The sequence below is a fragment of the Erithacus rubecula genome (genome assembly GCF_903797595.1).
Source record: "Erithacus rubecula genome assembly, chromosome: 5".
NCBI classification, from domain to species: domain Eukaryota; kingdom Metazoa; phylum Chordata; class Aves; order Passeriformes; family Muscicapidae; genus Erithacus; species Erithacus rubecula.
The window spans coordinates 64,296,128-64,318,390 of NC_136687.1; the positions used below are offsets into that span (position 1 = coordinate 64,296,128).

General features: G+C 38.7%; 1 protein-coding gene across 12 annotated transcripts in view; it reads right to left on the reverse strand.

Moving 5' to 3' along the window:
* BLTP1 (bridge-like lipid transfer protein family member 1) overlaps positions 1-22,263 on the reverse strand; it is an 84,468-nt gene that overhangs the window by 31,876 nt on the left and 30,329 nt on the right. For 11 of the 12 annotated variants that reach the window (XM_079306239.1, XM_079306236.1, XM_079306244.1 and 8 more), the window contains exons 20-45: positions 20,669-20,896; positions 19,979-20,116; positions 19,541-19,717; positions 17,765-17,893; positions 17,461-17,580; positions 15,677-15,954; positions 15,310-15,560; positions 14,658-14,916; positions 13,505-14,348; positions 12,631-12,701; positions 11,929-12,102; positions 11,543-11,663; positions 10,698-10,844; positions 10,322-10,449; positions 10,008-10,210; positions 8,431-8,628; positions 7,596-7,807; positions 7,212-7,363; positions 6,187-6,337; positions 5,263-5,415; positions 3,774-4,014; positions 3,018-3,163; positions 2,370-2,589; positions 1,597-1,755; positions 431-606; positions 165-340 (exon numbers count right to left, since the gene is read on the reverse strand). In XM_079306239.1, the coding sequence (XP_079162365.1) occupies positions 165-340; positions 431-606; positions 1,597-1,755; positions 2,370-2,589; positions 3,018-3,163; positions 3,774-4,014; positions 5,263-5,415; positions 6,187-6,337; positions 7,212-7,363; positions 7,596-7,807; positions 8,431-8,628; positions 10,008-10,210; positions 10,322-10,449; positions 10,698-10,844; positions 11,543-11,663; positions 11,929-12,102; positions 12,631-12,701; positions 13,505-14,348; positions 14,658-14,916; positions 15,310-15,560; positions 15,677-15,954; positions 17,461-17,580; positions 17,765-17,893; positions 19,541-19,717; positions 19,979-20,116; positions 20,669-20,896 (5,252 nt within the window). The remainder of the gene's footprint in view (positions 1-164; positions 341-430; positions 607-1,596; positions 1,756-2,369; positions 2,590-3,017; positions 3,164-3,773; positions 4,015-5,262; positions 5,416-6,186; positions 6,338-7,211; positions 7,364-7,595; positions 7,808-8,430; positions 8,629-10,007; positions 10,211-10,321; positions 10,450-10,697; positions 10,845-11,542; positions 11,664-11,928; positions 12,103-12,630; positions 12,702-13,504; positions 14,349-14,657; positions 14,917-15,309; positions 15,561-15,676; positions 15,955-17,460; positions 17,581-17,764; positions 17,894-19,540; positions 19,718-19,978; positions 20,117-20,668; positions 20,897-22,263) is intronic. The other variant, XM_079306238.1, reaches the window with a different exon arrangement.

Consider the following 22,263-nt stretch of genomic DNA (forward strand, 5'->3'; position numbering starts at 1 on the left):
TAGGAAGATTAAAAAAACATATTTTAACAGGAAGACAAAATGAAAGACTGAAAGAATAAAGGTCTTCTCCTCACCATATGAAAGTGCTTTTGAAAACTGTCACCACATCAAAAGCTTAATTTCTATTCTTTAGTCAATACATATATTTTTAAATCTCATCATACCTTCGGGCTCGCTTGCTTTTCCTTTCCTTTGCTGTGTCTGAATCAACAATATCTGCTCTGAGGCAGTCCAGAGTTCCTGAGAAAGAGAGGTACTCTCCAAAGTACATCCTGTAGCACAAGGGCATGGCATCCTGAGACTGAATTCCTGTGTAACTCAGCAGAGGCTTGAAAACAACCTACAAAACAAAACCCACACATTCGGTTACAAAGGCCTTGATTATTTCCACACTCTTGCTCTTCATCTGGTGAAGTGCAACCCCAGTTACCTGTGCATCTGCCAGCTGGACAGCAGGAAAGCCCTGGTTGCCCTCCTCCACTCCTGCAATGTCATCCTGGCTGGTGCTGTGCTGTGAGTGGGTGCCATCCAGGGTGTTCTGGTCACTGGACAGAACTGTGTTGAAGTCTGAAGCAGAGGGGATAGTAGGAAGATTGGGTGCCACACCTGGAAAATAAATACCCATGGAACACTAACACCACAGCAAATCTTACCACCACTGACTTGATTAATTCAACAAGATTATTTACACAGATAAACAAGCCACAGTGAGGTCTGTAACCTCACAAAGGTGGCATCCAGGATAAAGAAACAGCCTGATATTGCTGGAACAGGTACATTGCCCAATTCAAATTTGGAAACAGTTCTTCTGCAGAGAAACACATCCCAGTTTACAAAGAAGCCACAATAGTTCAGCAATATGTACAGCACAATGATGTTTCTAGGATCAGAGTATTGCTTCAATATTAAAAACAAACTAAAAAAAACCTTCTTATTGCCAAAGATTAATATAGCACCATTGGAAAAGTGTTAACAGAAAAAAGATTCAAGTATAGTGTTACTGAAAAACAATTAAGATACACATTGAAAAGTCTGAATGATAACAGGCCAGCAAGACAAAAAAATGAGTTGCAATAAATTGTTACACATTTGGTTCTTTAATACACCTAAGACTTCCAGAAAGATGTTTTTTTCTTTATTCCCTTACACCAGTTAACCACCCATTCCTAAATTCCTCTCAAAATATATGCTTGTTTAGTCTCAGAATTGAACTGAGAAAGAGCAAGCCTACCAATGCACAAATCACAAAATAAGCACAAGCAAAATAAATCAAAAATAGCCAACAAAACCAAAGGACTCAGCAACAGAAGACAATTTTATGGCTTAATTTTTGGTTTTAGCAGCTACACTGACAGTTCCAAATGTAAGAAAATGTTAAATTTTTAGAGGCAGGGTGAGGCAAAAGAAAACAGTAGTTTTACTTAAATCCCATCTTGTCATTTTCCAGGTTGCTGTAAAGTCTCACAAGTAATACTTTGAGCCAATTAAGTTCTGTTGAACACAAATCTCTCTCCCAATTACTTTCAGTCAGAATGTGGCAAACACAGGCACAGCCAACCCAGAACCATCTGGAACTCAGCTGCAAATTAGCAATACCTGTTGGAAGGCTGTTGTGCCCAGACTTGGTGGCTGGACTTTCCTGTACAACACTTCCCCTGTTGCCCACAGCATTGGACATCCAGTTATAGAAACTCACAGAGGAGGGCTCAGACAGCAAAGGATGCTCAGACAGCATGTCTGTGGCCATGGTATTTCCTGTGCAGATAAAGCAGAAACTTCAGCATTTCTTGCATCCAAGTCAGCAAAAGCAAGGAACACAGCACCATTTCACTGACAACACCTATAAACTATAAAAACAAGTCTAGTTCTCAGGTTTATTCCACTAAATTATGTGTCAAACAGCACTATGGGTGCTACCACAGAAATTATACATGGCTAATGGATGTTGCACTACACGTGGCTTTGCATTTGCCCATCTCTACCATTAATTAGAGGAAGGGAGTCATTAAGAAACCAAAATACCTTTTTTTCTGAACAATATTTCCGTCCCTTTCAGCAAAGGAGAGAGGTTTTAGAGAAAATACAGTATCATATACAATATGCAATTTACATATAAAGAAAAACTGGTAATAATACACTCTGAAAAATAGTACAGAGCATAAACTCTTTAATGTTTCAAGTTTCTAAAATATTTGTTGAAAAGACCATTAGAACATGTCTGCAATTTATCATATGCAAACTAAGTTACTGAAATATTAGTTTCAGCTCTCTTTTTGAGCTACTCACAAAATCAAGAAAAAACAAATACAAAATGGTTATTTCCTTATTCATTCAAAAAGACTCAAAAAGAAAATTATGCTACATCATACCTGTTCTTGTTAAAGAACTACTTTTAACTGCAGTTGAACTTCTCTGAGGAGTCCCTTCCAAAAGATTGTGCAGGCTAGGAAAGCTCCCAGTAAGATAGCTGAGCAGACTTTCTTTCCTTGGGCTTTCCCTGACTCCCATTCCAGAGCGGCCAACGTGCACTGGTGAATCCGTAGCTGTATCTCCACTGGTGTAGCTCAAGGAATGATATGGATGGATGCCCTGTGAGCAGAGAACAAAGAGATGAATGAAATATTGTGGAACAAAGTATTTCAAAAAACAGATCAATATTTGGTCTGAAGAAAAGGTTGGAACACAATAATTTTACTGGAGAGCTTTGCCAGTCTTCGATTTTGTATCATGATAGTTAAATCATTGTTTCTGCTGCCATAAATAAATGATCAAAGGCTGTAAAGGTTAGGCCACATCCTTAAATGATGCACACAAAGTTAATTGGCAAGAAGAACAAGAAAGAACAGATGTAGAACATAAATCAACTGCAGGAGCATCCCTTGTGTAAGGAGAGCAGCAGGGCTTCCATGTGCTGTAGTTACTTTTTGAACACATTTATTCCTCTGCAGCTCCAAAACTGCTCCTGAACAGGCCAGCTACAACCCCCTTTGCCCTGGTGCCCAGCCCTGTGCACTCACCTTGATTTTCAGCACAGAATCACTGTGAGTGTGAGTCTTGGACAACTTCCTCATGATCTCAGCACCAGTGACAGGCCCGGAGGCGCTGGCAGGGGGAGGGCGGTTGGCTGTTCCTTCCAGGAGCATCGTGTGCTCACTCACAGTAGCTGCACCCAAGCAAACAGTTTTCCTCATTTAGATATATTTGGAGAAACAAGATCATCTATTATCAGGCACATTTATCTACAAGCAGTCATGAACTTCGAAGTGGTGACACACCTACACAGTGCTGTCTGATTTATAGACAAATAAGAACACCCCAGACAGGGGTCTGCTGGGTCTTGATTAATAATCCAAGTGTTTCTGCTTAATCAAAACAGGTATTTGAGAGAAGGGGGCAAAAGCTTCCATTATACTGTATGATTACATCCAAGTTTCTTACACAAACATCTTTGCTCTCTTAAAGCTGCTAACTGCTGTCTGGGTTTTAATCAAAAGGCAGCAAATAGTTAAGTTGACTTATTTTGTGCAGGAAAAAAAACAAGAAAAATACGTGAAGAAAGAGAGGTCTCCTGCTTTGCTTTTCCCTGAAAAGGCACTAATTACTGTAGTACTATAATTATTATTGTTAGTAGCAGCTTCAGAAGAAAGGTGAAAAAAAAAAAGCTTGATAATTCTAAAAAAGGAGACTGTGATGTGTCAAGCACTAACACTAAAGAAGATACAAATGTCTGCTTCTCCCTATGAATTTTTATGGAGATGATAACACAAAAATACCTGCATCAAATTCAAACTCTGCTCCATCAGCACTGGTGTCACTCTGAAGGCCCCCTCCATTGTCCAGTCCAAGGCCATCCTCATGCTCGTGGCAGGCATTTGGCTGCAGTTTCATTGGCTGGGTTGGTCTGTGCAAGCTGACTCCTTTAAAGGCTGGGGTGACCACAATGAACTTCATCCACTGCCTTGCTAAGGCAACCAGACCTTTCTTTAAGGTCACTAAGGCAGGAAGGCCATCACTCTTTAAATAAAAAAACAACCAACCATAAAATATTAAATATTCATATCACAGCATTTTGAAGTAAACTGGAGAGGAGAAAAAGTCAAAGCTCTCTTAAATCTCTCTGCTTAAGAGGCTTATGACAAACATGCTGGCACCACAAGACATCAAGCAAGAAGCCAAGGGGCTGAGAGATAAAAATTACAGCTTCATTGAACACAGTAAATACATTTATCTACATGACCTGAGGATCTAGCCAAAGGGACCAAAAATAAACAATGGGAAGCAGGTTTGTTAAATATGAAGCTAAAAGTACTTGAGTAATTATCAGGCTCTGAACTATGGGCTAAGATTCATAGCAACTCTGTACAAACAGAACTGAAATTAAAAAGATGGTTTTTTCCATTGTTCATAAGCAGTTATTTTAGGAATATAAATTTGAGGCCAAATATAGGGATTGTTTTGATTACATCACTGAATTGTCCTAAAGAAAACAAAAGCTTGGTATTTTGACCACAAATCAAACTGTGCTATTTGTGCCACAAACTGTGCTATTCCTGATCACTGGCTCTCAGCTAAATATGCTGAAAACCCAAGTGTTTAAATCTGACAGCTGTGGAATGAGATTATGAAAAATCAGGAATAAACACTCCTCCCTTATGCCTGATGTTTGTTCAAATAACTGTTTCCCACTATTATCTAGACATTTACATTCTAAAGCCATCAAGAATCATATTCGATTCTTAAACCCTAAAGTTTACACAATTCTAGTTCCTTCCTTAAGCTGTCTACATTATCCCAGTGTTTCCAGAAGACATGAAAACTAGTTCCAAGGAAATAATTTGGAATAAACTAACCAGTTCATGTACTTGCCTCAATAATTGAGACCTATTCAATTTGAAAACCATGAAAAATGAAATCTTATAAAAAGGCCACTGAAATATGATAGAGAGGGAATGAAATCTGACAAAAAAAGCCATATACAGTTTTGAAGGCAAGCCTTTTTAGTTTATGATTCCATGTATTTACTAATAAAATAGTTTGATAAAAACTATGCATATATACAGGTCATAACAAAAACAGCAGATGTCACAGAAAATTAAATGAGAGAAACAGTATCTACTTATCACTTACAAGATGCATATAAGTTTGGGTTATATTTTCTTGTTTGTTAACTTTCCTCAAACTGTTGCCAAATTGAAGACATCAGAATTGGCATATTTGAAACTAAAGGACTGAGATATTTCCCAGTTTTCCTGGGTAACTCACCATAGTGGCATCCTCAATAATGGAGTAATTTGCTTGATGAAGGTAATGGTGCAATATATTACAGAGTAAACAAGAGGGATTTTCTTGCAAGAAACGAGCCACTTTGGTAAGCCTGTTGTACTTGCTTCTCAGAGGGAAGTGCACACTTTTATTCTGGATTAAAATAAAAACATTTTCAACATATGAACATACTTGCAAACAGAGCATCAAAGATAAGATTTCATCTATGAGACAAACTTGTAACCCCATTCTGAAATTCTGCAACAAAGATTTGCCTCATGGGTACCCACCTTATTTTAAATGCTGAATGTGAAAAATCATTCTGGATGAATATTTATTTATATGAAGCAATAAAAGAAAAGCCTTGATTCAAATTGCAGGCCTTATAAAATTACATCTGGACTAATATACATATATGCAAAGCCAGCTGCAATTTTCAAATAATAGTTTATTCCTAGTTAAAGACAAAATAGATACTACTTCTAATTTGGTTTTATGCTAGAAAGAGGGTAGGAAGAAGAGACTGCTGCAAAGGATAATTTTTGAGCAGAGTAGAAAACCAGCATCCCATCTCAGCATGGGTATCACATCAAAATCTTCCCACTAGATGGTGCCAATCAAATCAACAGCAAACAAAAATACTTTATAAAATATACCAGGCACTACTGCCATATTTCTTAACTCTTATTTTACCTGGAGATGCACTTGTGTAAGAAGCATGAGACTTCCTCACCAGTAACAGCTCTGACATTCAGACTGTGTACAATAAGCACAACTTTTTGTGAATTCTTGTGACCAATTCCAAAGGCTCACAAGAGATGCCCCAAGTTTGCCATTGAAAACATCTAGAATTCCTAAAACTATATATTACCTATCACACTGTCCTGTTTTGATATGCTCACTGATTTGATAAAGGTCATTTACCTCCAGAGCTTCTGTCATAATGCACCCCATAACAGCACAGATTCGCAGGGTTCCTTCAGTTTCCAGTTTATTTAATGATGACTTCACTTGATCAATGGGAACAAGCCAAGCACCAACTGCAGGTGTTGCAGTGCTCAGGAGATTCAGCTGCCTGTGGACACAAATAAAGAGCTAGGAATGTTTACAGGCAGCAGCAGCAGTGAGCAGGATTTTCTGATGCTGTTATGAACCACAGTCAAATAGGTAGGACATGGATGCAAAGTAATAAACACAGACTTACTGCCCAGAAAATAGGCAAAAAGTACCTGAGGCAATTTTTGCTTTACTAACTCATACACCCATGGTTCTTCCCACTTTTGCTACTGCTATTCCTTCCTTTCCCTATTTGTATTCCCTACTGGAATAATAGAGTTTGAAATTCTCCTCACTGACTGAATCCCACGCAGTGTCACATGTCATGAAGGACTTCAGCTAAAGGCCTGAGGGCAGAGTACCAGCAGAGCATTCTCTAACTTATGGCTCTATACAGTCAGACTGAAATATTTGGCTTATTCTACATATACAATGTGAAAAACTATCTTAGAAAGACACATATTGAACTTGATAGTGCAATGGCAGTCAGATCATGGATGATACCAGGCTGAATACCAAAAGCACTGAGCTGTTCTCTTCACTAGCATCTCACCTACTCAAAACAAACACCTTAGCCTGCCTTTCTCCCTCATACATCTCAACAGAAGTTGTCAGTGAGGGCTTTTTGTTTCATTTGGGTTTTTTACTCTTCCTTTCTCATTCTTTTAATCACATCTAACTAAGAATTTTCTAGCAGCATTTCCATAGAAATTACAACAGTATAAAACTGAACCAAGCTTACTGTGATATATATATATATATATATTCAAAATTATGATTTCCAAAGAAGCTTCAAAAACCATTGAAATTCCATTCAGATCCAACCAAACAGAAATGCAATTTAGCAAAACAGAACTGCCATTTTCTCTCTTCTATATCAGGTAAAATTATACCTTGAATATATATGGGCTGGGGAGCGCACGTTGGTAGGAGCTGCAAAACTAAACCAAATTTCTTTGATTGTCAACTTCATGCTGCAGGAGTCAGGGGGAGGAGGCATCAAGGGGATATCTTTTTTCAGATCATCTGATTCAACACCTTCATCCTTCAAAAACATGGAATTATGGAGTTAGAAGGGAAATGGTCTTCCAAAATTATTACCCTTAAAGGCATTAATACACTGTATATGCTCATAAAAAATGTTTCACAGGAACTTAAGCAAAGAAAAATAAATGAATGCTGTCCACTAATCCTCCCAAGGGACCCTGCAAAAAGCTGGGAGCTTGTCTAAGCAAACGGGATGAGTGACCAATAATTTCTACGCAATTTGAACATACCTGCTCATCTGAAACTGAATTTCCATTAATATCTGAAGAGGGACTTATTCTGTCACAAGGGAGGTTATCTTCAGACACATCAGTGTTGTAGCCACTACCAGTGGGGGAATCTGAAGAGTTGTTTGATGCAAGCAGTCCACCTCTCTCTGTGTCCCTTGATTTACCCATGACTCCAAATGTGTTATACAGCACTGCCCCAGACTGTCTTCCTCCTGTAAAAGTACCCAGACTGTAAAGGTTGGCAGCACATAAATAGCTGCAAGCTATGCCCCATAGAAAAGATCTGTACTTAAGCAGACAAATACATGATTTTGGTTAAACAAGATGCATTGCCATTTTATTCAACAACCTATCACTACAATTTTAAGCTTCTGATGGTTTACCACAAGTAGATGAAGAGAACATGAAGATTTTTAAAATATTATTCTCTGAAAAAAAATCTTGGATGATAAAAAACACAAACATACTGTGGGGTATTTTTACTTTGTGTAGCTAGTTTCCTCCCCCTCAGCAAAACTCTGGCTCTATAATGCACCTCCTGTGGATAAGGTGAGGATTTCAGTGATCAGTGAAAGCAACCATTAAAACCTTAGGTTCAGAAACTGATGAAACCAATTGATATGAAATTATTTCAGACACTATTATTAGTGGTACTTACAATTAAAAATGCCTTTATTGTATAACCTATTAAATTTATTTACCTCAGACATGCACTATTCACTATCACCTAGATTCAACAACTTCTAATCAAATAATTGCTAAACCAGAAGACCTAACAACAGACTTGTCAGTAATCTCATAAAACAAGATAATACAAAGCCTTTAAAAGTTTTACCTTTTATAGTTAAATTTTCAATTCCACACTCAAACATTATCCAACCCCACTTCTCTTGACTAGGACCAATTCGAGCTACATCTGGAACAGCTTGTTGATCTGTTTCATCCACGAAAGTGAATTCATCCAACTCTTCCAAAGTAAAAAGAACTTTTGATTTCCCAAAAGGAATGGCTGTTATTGCACAAGTTCCAATATCTGTGAAAATAAACATATTTACTACTTTGTTCCAAAAAAGAAAAAACTTTACATCTTTCAAAAGCTCCCTGAAGTTTAGAGTGTTTTGGGGGAGTTAACCCTTCAATATTCCTCAAATAGGAGGGGAGAAAAAAGAAGTATAAGCTTGAATCATGAGCAAGAAAAAGAAGCACAAAAACAGGGCAAAAAAGCATTGCTCCTGGTATGCTAATATGGGCAGGATAATATTGAAATTTGAAAAAAAAAAACCAAAAAACCACCAAGGACTGAGTAACATTTTAAATAATTTTATACCTAAATGTCAAGTACCTCAGGAAAATAACTCCACTGAGTCACTGTATATACCTTCTCTAATCCTTACTCTTTGCCTCCAATTTGTAACTATACCTACTTTTGGAGTAAACATGAAATGTTAAGATCCTTGGAAAGGCTCTTCTCAAAGCTTTTAGACAGGAGGTGATGACTTGTCTTGGTTAGAGCTCCAAATCTGGCAATTGTGAATGTCTGTAGCATACTTGACACAGGGTAAGATTCTACCCATAACTAAGTAAAAAGAGAGGTAACATTTCAAGTGTTCTCTAGTTTTGATTTCCTCCAATTTCATTTGCTCACTCATCTCTGTACAGCAGTGGGATTTTCTGTTGTTTCCTTATTTATTGTGTAGTTTTTAATCATCCTGGCTTTACAGAGTACTTCCTCATGTTTAAAGACTCCTGTTCCTTATGGAACAGAGGAAAAACTGGTAGAGAATCTATCAGAATTGAAGCAGTTTAACAAAAACTGCCTCTACTCTTGGTTATCTTTTCCTGGTTAGATTTTCCAGGATCATGAGTTACAGCAAAATTTAACCCATAGCTTCTTGAAGGCTTTTTCTTAACACAACAAGGAAGCCAATTGGGCAGATCTCATTGCCAGCTTTAGAGTCATGATAGTTAAAAATCTACAGGTTGTCATGCTGAAATTGCTGGTGCAACAGGCACATTATTGAAAGTGTTTGAAATAAGTAAGAAAGCAAATAAGTGTAATTCATTCCCTGCTAAAAGGTGACAAAAAAAGTAGCTGAAAAGAGATGACTGGGAGGAAGGGAGCTCAGGCCTCAAATTCCAGCAGGGCAGGTCAGTAATTACACAGCAACACATCTGCCACACAAACTGCTTACAAGTTTGTCTTGACAGCTTTTCATCTGCCTAAGTTTAAATCTAGAACTTAGTGGAATAATTCATCCCAAACTTCTTTTTCAAGTATCTGCAAAAGGTCTGGGTGCAAGTACCTTATCCATGCTGATAAAAAACCTACAATCAAACTACAAGATCAAGACCAACTGTAACTACTTGCTTCTATTCAAACTGACATTTCTACACTTTAGTATTGTTTAATACCTGTTGTATCAAGACCTCTAAGCTGTCCATGAACACGATGGATGTTCAATTTAGCAGCAATTTCTTTTCCTTTTTCTGCTCCAGAATTGGATCTCAGTGAGCCAGAAGACTGGGGCTGCATTTTGCTGGTTTGGATGTAACGATCAAATGTGACAGAATTCCTCCCAGTTTCTGCATTATTCGAAGTCTCTTCAACTATACCTCTGTTCAATATCAGGGAGAAAAAACAATTAAGCAAATCTCAAGATAAACAAAAACAATCAAATGAAGTATGTCTGAAGTTTATGACAAATAGTGACATGCACTACTCTTACCTGTTCATACGAACTTGAGTAGCAATTCTATCAAAACACAAAGCTACTAAGGAAACGTGAGTCACAGTTTTGCTGGAAGAAACTCCTGGGGATTCATCCACAGATGCTTGTAGCAAACACAGGTTCACCTGTACATAAAATTCCATCAAAGAGTTAAGACATTTAGTGAAGGAAGTAACACCAATCACTAATTTCTGATACAACTTAGTCTTATACTTTCACTAAGAATCATAAAATCAAGCAGCTCCAAAATTCAAAACTTTAGTTCTCTAGCATAAATGTACAGCTTCAGCTTTTGGGGAACAAGCAGGAACGAAAAATAAAGGTCATTTTGTGAGGCACTTTTCTACTGATAAGGTAAAAAAGAAGTTGTTACCTTTGGAACTGTAACATTGGCCTGAAGACCTTTAATTGTCACATTATCTTGCTTGAGTGACAGATTGGTCTGTGCTGGTCCCTGGTTTGTTGTTCCTGTCGTGGTGGTGTCTATTTTTGTTCCTCTGACATCTTGCTTCGAAGACAACTTGAAGAAGGGAGAAAAATAATTTATTAGCATAAGCTCAACAGTTGCTGAGCTCAGGAGTAGCAGGGTATCTTATTAGCATTGAAGTAGAAAAGATTCCGACTTCATTTTAGGCAATTTACCACAATTTCCAGAACAAAGGCTGCAGCACTTAGAGGTAGAGTAGGTCTAAAACCATAAGGGTAGCAGAGCCATTCTTAACTTTAACAATCAGATTTCAGCTGGAAGTTTTAATTCTACACATGTAAGTCATATAAAACAACTTACTGTGAAGCAAATTATTAGTGTCCACTATACCGTGAAGTCTAAGAAATCATAAAATATAAATATGGGCATTACCTTGGACATAAAGAACACCTAATTATGTAGAACTACCATACAATTCCTTTTAAGTTAAATTAATTGTTTAAGGTCTCATATGAACTGCTAAAAAACCCACAGGCACTTTCACAGCTCTCCCTAACTACTATTAAATAAAAAACATCTCAGAGATGAATGCAGTACTTAAGAATACCAACTATAGTAATTTCAAAGAACAAAATGTGTGATTTGATCTCATGTAAATATGCATTCAAAATTAATAGAGCATTTAGCTATTATATTTCAAAACACTACATTCAGTTAAAACATTTTCTATGTAAGACACAGAAAAGAGCATTCTCTGAAATGCATATGGATTTCCCTTGTTCTTTGCTCACATTTTCTGAGAAGCTGGTCTTGCTGTTCTGCACAGCATCCCTCAGCACTTTGCAGTGCAGGTCATCCACGATGGCTGCCGGGTGCCGGGAGCTGGCACAGTGCACCATGGCCTCGATGTACCTGCAAGGGGAAAACAGCCACAAGAGACCACTGAAACTCCCAGTTCCACATGGCACACCATCAGGCACGTGTAATAGCACTACAGAGGAAAAAATAAGCACTGACAGACACAAAGGGCACTTCCCATTCCCCCCAGCCACATCATAGGAAATGCAGAATTACATCCGTTGGGCAGCAGGCCCTGCTGTTCCATCAGCCTTTTACCTAATTGCTGAACAACAGCTGTGATTTTAGACAACTTTTAGTACTATCAAAATAAAATTACCTATCAAGTGCCTCTGCTACAAGAGGAGTCAGAACTACATCTACAGTTCCTTTTACTTCCACAATTGCCGTTGTCCGTGTCTGGAAGACCGGGTGATCCAAAGTCCATTCCTCTGTTATTGTTTCATCATCTGTATTCTCTGCAGACTTCTTATCCAAGGGAGTGTAAGGTGTGCTAAGTAAGTCAAACACACATCAATGATCAGGCTTTGTAAAAACAACCACAAAAGTGTTCTGGTAGAATTTAATTCTTAATTTTGTAATTTAATTCTTTAATTCGTTAAGCCACATAATGGCAGGTTTCTTCTACGGTATATTTTACAAAGTACAAAAAAATAATATATAAAATAAAAAAATAATATATAAAATATATAAGGCCCTCCCTAGATTCAAGTTCAGCTTCTGACAATGAAATGGACACTTGCCATTAGCACCTCCAAATTCATCTACATGAAATCACCATTGGTAATCTTGAAAACGTACAAGTGAAATAATTTAATGCTTGCACTGTGTACTTTCTGTTTGACCAAACCCAAATATTTCATAATAGAATGATCTGTTCTGAAATAGATCTGGCACTGAAAACTACTGCTGCAAATCAAACTTTGAAAGGGCTAGTGGGTGCCAAAATATTTCAGAAAAATATCAGGAAAATCCCACTCTTGAAAAATATGCTAATAAAGTCAGGTTGTATTCAACTTACTTAGATGTTGATCCTGTAAGCTGCATGCCTCTGTCCAGTAATGAATTAGCTGTGAGACCCTGTTTAACAATCTAAGATAAAAGTGCAAAGAAGTTTATTACATTCCTTCCAAATATGATGAAAAAGCCAACCAAAGTATCTTTAAAAAGATAGTCCTTAAAGCTGTTTTTCTTGAAAGAACCCTTAGAAGCAGATTCTCCAATATAGGATACAGGAACTCCTAGGTCTGCTTTTTAAATTTCTTGAAAAATCAGATTACACTGCTTTTACACAAACACTGATTAACTGCTTTTATAAAACCCCTTCAAATACTAATCTACATAAAGTTTGCATCAAAACAAACCTTTTCTGCAAAATGATAGAAAATTCAATTCAAGAGTGCAAAAACCTGTTTTCTACCACATAATTTCCATTATTTTTCATGCATTTAATTTCAACTCCTTCCTTAAGTATGTATGCTCAGGTCACTTTAAAAAAAAAAAAAAATCCTAAATCTGACTTGCAATTTTATTTTGACATAAAGCCCTGTAAGCCTGAATTATAATACTTTATCAGTATTAAATGTACTGCTATTGCAGTTCTGTATACTGTATTTGAAATAAAACTCACATAAACATCCTTCAGCTGCATAGGCAGCATTTTTAAGCACAACAATAATTCAGAATACACATCCACAGAATTCTAACTCCATCTTTTTTTGCCCACAACGTTCCAGCTACTCAGCCCCATGATCTCAAGTCAAAAATTGAAGGTATTCTTTAACTAAAAGCAAACAAAGTTCAAGTTTCTTGTAGCTTATTCACACAACTGGTACTAAGCCCTTTTAAGTTATTTTGAATTCTTACTCCTTTCTCTACCCATCCATCCTCCATACCTTAAAAGTTGGGACAGAGAGCTGCTCAAAAGATGAGGAACTTTCCTCACTCGTTGGTGTGTCAAGGTCTAAAGGGCGATGCAATGAGGATTTGGAAGTCCTTTTGTTAGTTGGATGCTTTACTGACCAGTTGATCACCTGGAACTGTGTCAGGTAATTTTGGTAACACGCCATGACAGGCTGCTGGGAAGTGATCTGTTCACGTTCCGCAGTCTTCTCAGAGTCCAGGACATACATGTTGTCAACGTGGTCATCATCTCCTCCCAGAGCTGAAACAAATGAAGCCTGGGAAGGATGAGTCTTAATTGGCAACGTTTTCATATCTTGACTGATTTCTCTATGGATTGTGCTTGTTAAGGGTCCTTCCACACTGTGATAAATAGACCCCCTACTATATTCAGTTTTCTGAGCTTGCTTTTTTCTCCTCTTCCTCCCTGGATAGGTTCCCGGACCTTCATCACTGCTTATTGGCTCAAACTCTTCAGCAGCTGAAAAATAAGCCTCGCTATCCGCCATGGACATACTGGAATCCATGGAGCGGTACTGGTGGAAGGAGTTGGAATCCGCTGAGGGCGTGTAGGGGAAGGAGCCAAAGCTCCTCCTCTGCTTGGGGGAGTCCAGGACGTTCTCGTCGCTGCGGGACACGTCGCTGCTGAACTGCACCCCCACGGGCACGGGCTGCTTGTCCCCGTAGAAGGCCGCCGTCAGGCTCTTGGTGCTGCCCAGCCGCGCGGAGCACACGGACGCCTGTCTCTTCAGGGGGGACCTCATGGGGGACTGTCCCACGGGCCGCTCCTGGGGGCCAGGGGATGCAGGCCGGCCCTCGGCACCCTCCGCCGCCACACTGCCAACAGAAATCAACACCTCACTTGGTCATCTCGGCACTGATGCTTCTCTCCTTGCACTGCAGCAGCTGCCCAGTGCATCAGTGGTTCTGTGACTCCCCATAGCAAAACAGCTAGCGCTGGTGTCTTTACATGCTGGATTTTCTACCCTGCTCATTCCCTATTAGGTAACCAAATCAGCATTCAAACTAGGAAACATATTTCAGCAGCACCATTAACACTTGAAAAATTGCTAAACCAAAGGCTCTTCTTACATCTTAAAGCATTCAAGAGTTGTATTATATGCCTGCCTGGACAAGAGTACTAACCTTCCATGAGCATCTTCCCTTTTTGCATTGGGCAGGAACTCCTTCTGTCCCAGGTGATCCTCAGCAGTGGATGAGGGGCTGTCCTTCTCCCCTGCAAGCAAGGGCAGGGCAGCACTGGAGCTGCTTGTTTCCTCTGAAGAGGAGGAGGAGCTGTGGGAGCGCAGTGGCACTTGGAGGCTCAGGTGCTGTGCTTTCCTTTCCATTTCTATCCCCACAGATCTGCAGTCCCAATCTTTTCTTTTGACACCATTTGCTTTACCTAGGATCAGGGAAGGAAAAAGAAAAAACAAATATGTAATAACACAGTGGACTCTTCCCTACCTACTGAAATAAAAATCATTATTAAACAAAAGCTCTAGTTTTGAAATGCATACACATACTAGCATGTTGCCCTGAAAAAATTAATAAAATCATTTCAGCAAAACATCAGATTGTCTCAGTTGTCTGCTTTCTATACAAGTAGAATAAGCCAAAAATCTCCTTTTTACTCAAAAAGGAGGTGCATGTTACTATAAAAATCCAGCTTGCTCAAGCTCTGTCTGCTCTTAGAAGGGATCAGGCCACAAGAGCACAAGCAGTTGTACTTATTAATCAGATTCATAAAAACTACAAATAGCGAAACATTAAGAAATTGAGTACAGTGCATTCTTACCATCTAAAATTTTAGGAATCTCCTTAGTGATTATCCATTCTCCTGGCTGCAGTAAAGACTGCCCATAAAACATATCAGATTCTGCACTCGTGCTTGAGAAAGCAGAGCTGCTTGAAGGTGTCAGTTCCTCAAGTTTGAAAAAATCCAGTCCCGTTAAGGTGCCACCAAAGAATCGACAACCACCGAGACAGCCACACTTGTTCTTGCTTCTCTTATTTCTCAAATTATCATCAGGCCACAAAAACCACAACCTAAAAAAGGAAGAAGAGCAGAATACAAACCAAAAACATTATCATGCTAAAGCTCAGTGAAAGCAATTTTAACAAACAACCCTCTCAAACACACCTCCCTCGAGCTCATGGCTCACCTCTTGGTTCGGCTATCGTGCGTTTCCAAGAAATGCCTCTGCACCTCGTGTTTAGAGGGATGATCTGCAGCCAAAGCAATGTCAGCAGTGATGAGGCCCAGGTTGACAGAGCCAGCTTCCAGCCAGTATGCCCTCCTCAGTATTGGCTGCAGGCCAGTTCTGCAGTTGTTCACCTGCTCGACGTACTGCCTGAGCTGCAGGTCCTGGATGGCGGCGCTGACGCCTTCCCCGACAGACTGGTTGTGGAGGTTGCAGTTTGCAATGCGTATGGCACCCATCTGAAAATACGATTTAAACAGCAAATCTGACTGTGTGCCACTGAAACAAAGAGTGGACTTAAGCCAGTTAATACAACCCATCCTACAGCCCAAAAAGACCTCAGTAAAATTCTCTCTGGAGAAGCAGTTTTACATGCAGGTCAGCACACACACGAAAGGCGGCAAGCTTAGAAATTGATCTCAGCCACTTTGCACATAACAATAAACAATATTTACTTAGAAGCATCCTTTTGTAAACAGATCAAAATAGCAAACAACTGTCAATAGACACTGTCATGAAACTTTAGGAAAAACTTAAATCTTTAATTTCTTCACTGTCATCTAAAGTCCCAAAAATTTGAAACTTTCGAATTTGTTTAGTCTTGAAATTTCAGATGGAGTTTTCCAACTCTAAGCCAAGAAAAGCTGAAAGATAACCCAGCCATGGAAGAGTTACCTACAGGGTTAATATTAAATTTTTGTTTCTCATCTCTGTCACAGATTACAAAGGACCACTAGAAACCATTTTTTTGTTTGTTAAATTTGAATGAAACACATTCAGGATATAATTTTCTAGAGTGGTTCAGGTTATTACACTGCCTTTGAAAATACTGCCATTCATATTTATGCCTGCAGACACTGTTAATATTTATGATGGCACTTTTAATATTGGATTCAAAAGAATTGGGAGGCTCAAACATTTTTTTTATTGCCACAGGGCAGTAAGCCATTCAAATTATGAGATAGCATGTCATTAAAAAAATGTTTAAAATAATTACCAGTGCCCTTCAGTTAGATTCTTGCTCATAATGTGAAGCTCTGCCCAAAACTTTGAAGTCTACCATTTAAAACTGCATTTATTAACTAACAGCACAATTACTACTCAGCTATGTCAGCATGGCAGTTTTCTTTTCTGTTGTTACCATAACTCAATCTGTACCTAAACTTATATTTTGCTACACTGGATAAATTATTCCTTTTTTTCCTGTGCAGTAGGATAATGGAGGGAATATCAGCTCTTCTCTCCGTAACACTTTTTCAACAGAGGATTCAGTCAGGCAGGGAAGGGAAACACATTTCCCTTCTCTTCCAAAGATACATCTAAATACACACAGGAGGATCATGAGTTATCCAGCACTGACTTGTATATAATCCATATCAATCACCTGCATTTGCTGAATTACTAATTCACAGCACAAGTTCCTATCAACTCTTAGGTACAAACTGAGATTTATATTGCCCAGTGCACTCTAAATTATTTTACACCAATCCTGCAGCTTCCACTTCTATTTTGGGAGATATACTCCTCCTTACCATTTGCCAACATAATTAATGGAATCATTAAATAGAAGCCAAATTGACCTACTCCTGGCCCAGTCCATGATGACCTTTTATCACTTAAAGTTTTAGAAATTCTGCTTAATCCATTGCATGCACGCAAGTTACCAGTTCAGGCAGATATTCTATGAAAAAACACAAACATCTATATTAAAGTATTTTAACTGCTGTTAAGAGAAATATTTTTACCTTGATATTGGTGGCACAGCCATGTTCTACCACATACAGATCTGCTCCATCCATGGCTAAACGTGTCATGGTGTACTTTAACTCATCTGACGTTGGGCATGGCCCAGGCACAGAGTTTGTCTGCAGGAAAAGGGGAAAGAAAGAAAGAAAGAATAAAGGAAAAAAAACCACATAAACATCCATTAGGAGCTTGCTTTGTGCCAATCTTTTTATTCATGTTCTGGTAACATTGAGGGTGGCTTTGGGAAGTGTTCCAGAGAACCTGGGCATGCCTGGTGAGCAGCAGGGATGGATGGAAAGGTACCTTTGGGTCACAAAAGCGGCGGTCGATGCCGTGCTGGCACAGCACTACGGATTTGGGCCTCTCCAGCTCAAACTCCCGGCACACCACGTGGAACACAAAGGTCTGTCCCCACTCCAGAAGACAGGCTAGCTGTAAGCAGACAACAGCACATTGTCTTGTGGTGTTCCACAGAGAGCACAGAACACCCTCAAGGGCTGGGAGGTGAGCAGGACAGCTCAGCACACCCCCCTGGCTGCAGCACCTTCCTGCTACTCCAGGCTGAAATTATTCCCGTGTGCACCACAACATCCAAGTCTGTACTTTTTTCATGGAAAAGCACGGTGACATTAAACAATTTCCTAAATTATTTCTTAATAAAAGACAGCAGCTTCTGCTCTTACAGTCAGCTGAGAACTTCATTGTAAAGACACAGCTCCCCCAACTCTACCACAAAGAATAAGTTGTGGTACTTCATTTCCATTCATAATTTACATGTCAGATTTGCTTCTATAAAAGCAACCAAGTTACATTTAGATAGCACAGGAGGAAACTGGCTCAACAAAACACTGCTGATTCTTGCTAGACCTGGTAATTAGCCTATTGTTGATTTAAGTCTTTTATATAGTTAGCTCGCTCATAAAGGAAATGATTCATGACTGTCTGCCTCTGTTATGAGAGGAAAATGGGTTTTCTTTGGCTTGCCCAAGCAAAAGGCACTTAAAATCAGCAATAATTTGCATGAAATTTGATCTAGCTATGACTGTCTGCACAAAATCTCTCCTCCTCTGTTCAGCATAGTCCCTTCACAAATTTTTGCAACACATCACACTAAGGGAAGGAAGAAAGCCAATGAACCTGAAACAGCAAATTCAAGTGTTGGTAACTCAAAAAAAAAAAAAGCCAAAAAAACCCATATGATGCATACAATTGAGAAAGGCTTTACAAGGGAAGAAAATCCTCCAGTTGCATTAAGCCTTAAGAAATCTTCTTTAACTTTGGAGTACTTTGAATCCACTAAGTTTAGTTTTGAACCACAGAGCAGTGGAGCAAATCCTACAGATCATCTAAAGCAGTGGCAGCATTTTGGGAAGTATCACCACAAATGTCTGTATATTTAGCAAGAAAAGGTCTTTTCTTTAGGTTTACTAAACTTGCTTGTATGCCTTACTTTATTTGCTGCAGAAGTCTCCCAAATAAATATGTGCTTAATCCAAGAAAATAATACTAGTTTTTAGAGGAATAAGATGATGTTAGTGTGTCTTAAAAATTAAAAATAATTAACGCCAATAGTAACCACTATATAGAATGTATGTACTTTTCTTGTGCCCCAGAATTCACTGGCAAAGCAACCCTTCTTTAAAGATCTGGCAGACCACAGCAGAAATAAATCAAAATGATCTGCCTGTTGCATACTTGGAGCCATTCACCTAAGTGGAAAGACAAATGTAACATAATGGCAAAATTAAAAGGGGTTAGTGCTAAGACTGATCTAACAAAGTGCAATACTGGAAAAGCAAGCTATGTCCCAGTGGGATCAAGAAGCAGAATTTATGCAATGAGCAGCTACTCCTGAGGCCTGTCCATACTACACTCCCACAAATTATTTCATTTGCCTCCTACTTTAAAATATGACTGTGACAATAGCTCATTTGGCATCTCCTGTCCCCTCACTGAAATTATTAGATTTTAAAACTATAAGGGTTACATAAAGCACAAATCACACGCTTTCCAGAAATCCACACTATGCCAGTTTGAGGAGGAAGAAAAAGGGTAATACTTCAATATTTCAGATGGTACCTGTGGTGCTGTCACTTTGGCTGTGAGGCTTCCAGCCTGCACATCTATCAGCCAGGCATATTCCAAAGTGTCACTTCCCAGGGGCAGCCCTTCTGCAGAAAACATGGCATGGGCACGGAGCTGCAGGCCCGAGAGGCTGATGTGACCCTCCCGGAGCACCTCGTCCACTGCAGGGCGCTGCAAAGACAAGCAACAGGGAGGCAATTCTTGGAAAAGATGCAACACTGGCCTGATTTCATCCCATTTATTTTACTGACAAAATGACAAAAATATCTGCAGAAAAATAAAGATCCTTATGAAACAGGCATCAGACTTTTCTTATGATTCACAAGCCTTAATAAAACCTCTGCACAACAGGAAAATTCCTACCAAAAAAGAATTCAATTTTAAAGCCAACACAACTTGCACAATACAGCCACACAAATACTGACTGACTACCTGATAATTGTCATTAAGAAACAGATTCACTGGAGACAGTACAAGCTGAAGCATTGTTTCTCTAAATCCTTTCTTCATCTCAAAACACAGCCTCTCCAAGAAAGCTGTAGGGCACTCTGGACCATCTGGACTGCAATGCTGAAATACAAAATAAACACATCTATTTCAGAACCTGAAAACACACAACATGGTTGAAACTTTACTATTAGTTGCAAAGATGTGAGGAAGAGATATGGCAATTTTCCTCTAGGTAGATACTCAAAAAGAAGCCTGTGCAACTTCAAAAACCTTTTGACAACTGCAAAAATGTTATACCTGGATCTTTTTATTCCTGGGGCTCCCTCAGAACTCAGGAGCACTCGGAGCACTTTGTACCGTTGTGTGACTAATGTGCTAATAAGCAGAGAAATTGCAATGGTCAATCAAAAATACCACATAAATCAAGTTCTGGGAATAACAAACATATCAAAAAATTATCCAGTTCTGCCTCCCAGATAAGTAAAAGAAATCCTGTCTCAAAGTTGTTTAGATACTCTCTGCTGAAACTGTGGCTATCTACACATTTGGGTAAGCACCACAGCAACTAAACGTTCTAGGCAGCTAAATGTGGATCCAGATTATGAAACTAAAAAAAAAAAAAAAAAAATAAATGACATGGAGGAAATTCTTTTATGATTATAAAGTACTTACCACTGGCAATCTCCCATGCACTTTGTACAAATTAACAAGCACAGTGATATCCCACGGGCGTAAAGTAAGAGGGTGAACAGGCTTGACTGAAATTTCACTTTCTTTTTTGTCATTTTCCACTCCTACAGCTGTCCAGCCAGAGCTTGAGGATGTTGACAGGGACAAAACAGGGCTTGAAATAACCTCTTCAAAATCAGTGTACATGTCATCTTCCCCAAAATAATTTTCCTAGGAAAAATAACTGCTATGATCATACGGAAAACAAATGAAAAACATGCAGACAGTGAATTGAAATACAAATCAAATCTTCTGGTTTTAATCCTCCTTAAAATAAGTGGAATAGCTATAAAAGGAACATAGATACTTTCATTTTATGGAAACTGGATAGTTTAAATGTGGAAATTTAGGCATTGTGCTTTGAAGAAAATGAAGACAGCTCAGTAGTTCTCACAGTACTGGTATTTGAAGCATGCAACACAGGTAACTGTTATAAAATATTATTACTGACACTTTAAAACAGATTTTTATGTTTTTAAAGATACATAACAAAGTAAGAACACAAAACACATCCTGCAGGAAGTCACCCTTACCCAACTTTCTGAACCTTTTTTTCAGCAAGCTAAAAGTCTTAAACAAGTCTAAAATATTACATCATAAACATTTCTTGCTCGGGTCTAAAATGCCATTGTGCCTATGCAAATCCTCTTGAGTTAGCTAAGGCCAAAGTAACACTGCCAAATTCTAGGGGAAACAGCAAATCCATCAGGTTTCTCACAATTTATCACATCTTCTCCCTTAAAAGGAAAGCTAAACTCTCAAGAATTTTCTTACAGTGATTTTTAATAAGGCAGACCCAGCAGAGGGTGGTAGGAGCTCCAGTAACTCACTCCTGACAACTCCTGCTGAGAATGCCAGGACCTATAAATCATTCATTTCCAGACAGCAAACCTTTAGCAGGGTGTGCTGCACCAAAAAATGACCTCCCAAGATTAGAAGGCTTAACAAAGCTGCATGGACAATGAGTGAACAGGGATCTCTACACTATGCATTAAAAAAGATCAATGAAAACAAACTGAAAACAACCACAAGTCAGAAAAATAAACATTAAAAAACCCTCTGAGAAGTCTTTCAAGAGATGGTCTCAGCACAGCTGGACAAAAAGTTCTAAGCAGAGTCACAAAAATGCTAAAAAGAGCAGTTAAGTCCACATTTTGATAAACAACCTATTAATCCAAAATTTCTCTTGAGAATTAGAATAGAAAAGCTAGATTTCATGTATGAAATCTGCACCTAAAAATGAATTCATTATAAAATCAGAGATCTAATATAGCACCACTGTTTGCATTTACCTCCAGAGGCAAAAAGCACTGAAAAGGTGCTGCTTTGCTTGAAAAGCCAGAACTCCTTCATGAATTTATGGGCTCCAAAAAGAGGGTTCAATGAACAATTCAAACATGGCTTCATTTGCTCTATACCAGGAGAAGTCAAGTCTTCAAGATGTAGTACTGGCCTAATTTTAATCCTATTTATTTTATCAACAATGTGAAAAAATAATGAGGATATTTGCTAGTCCTATACTCTACAAAACAGTATTT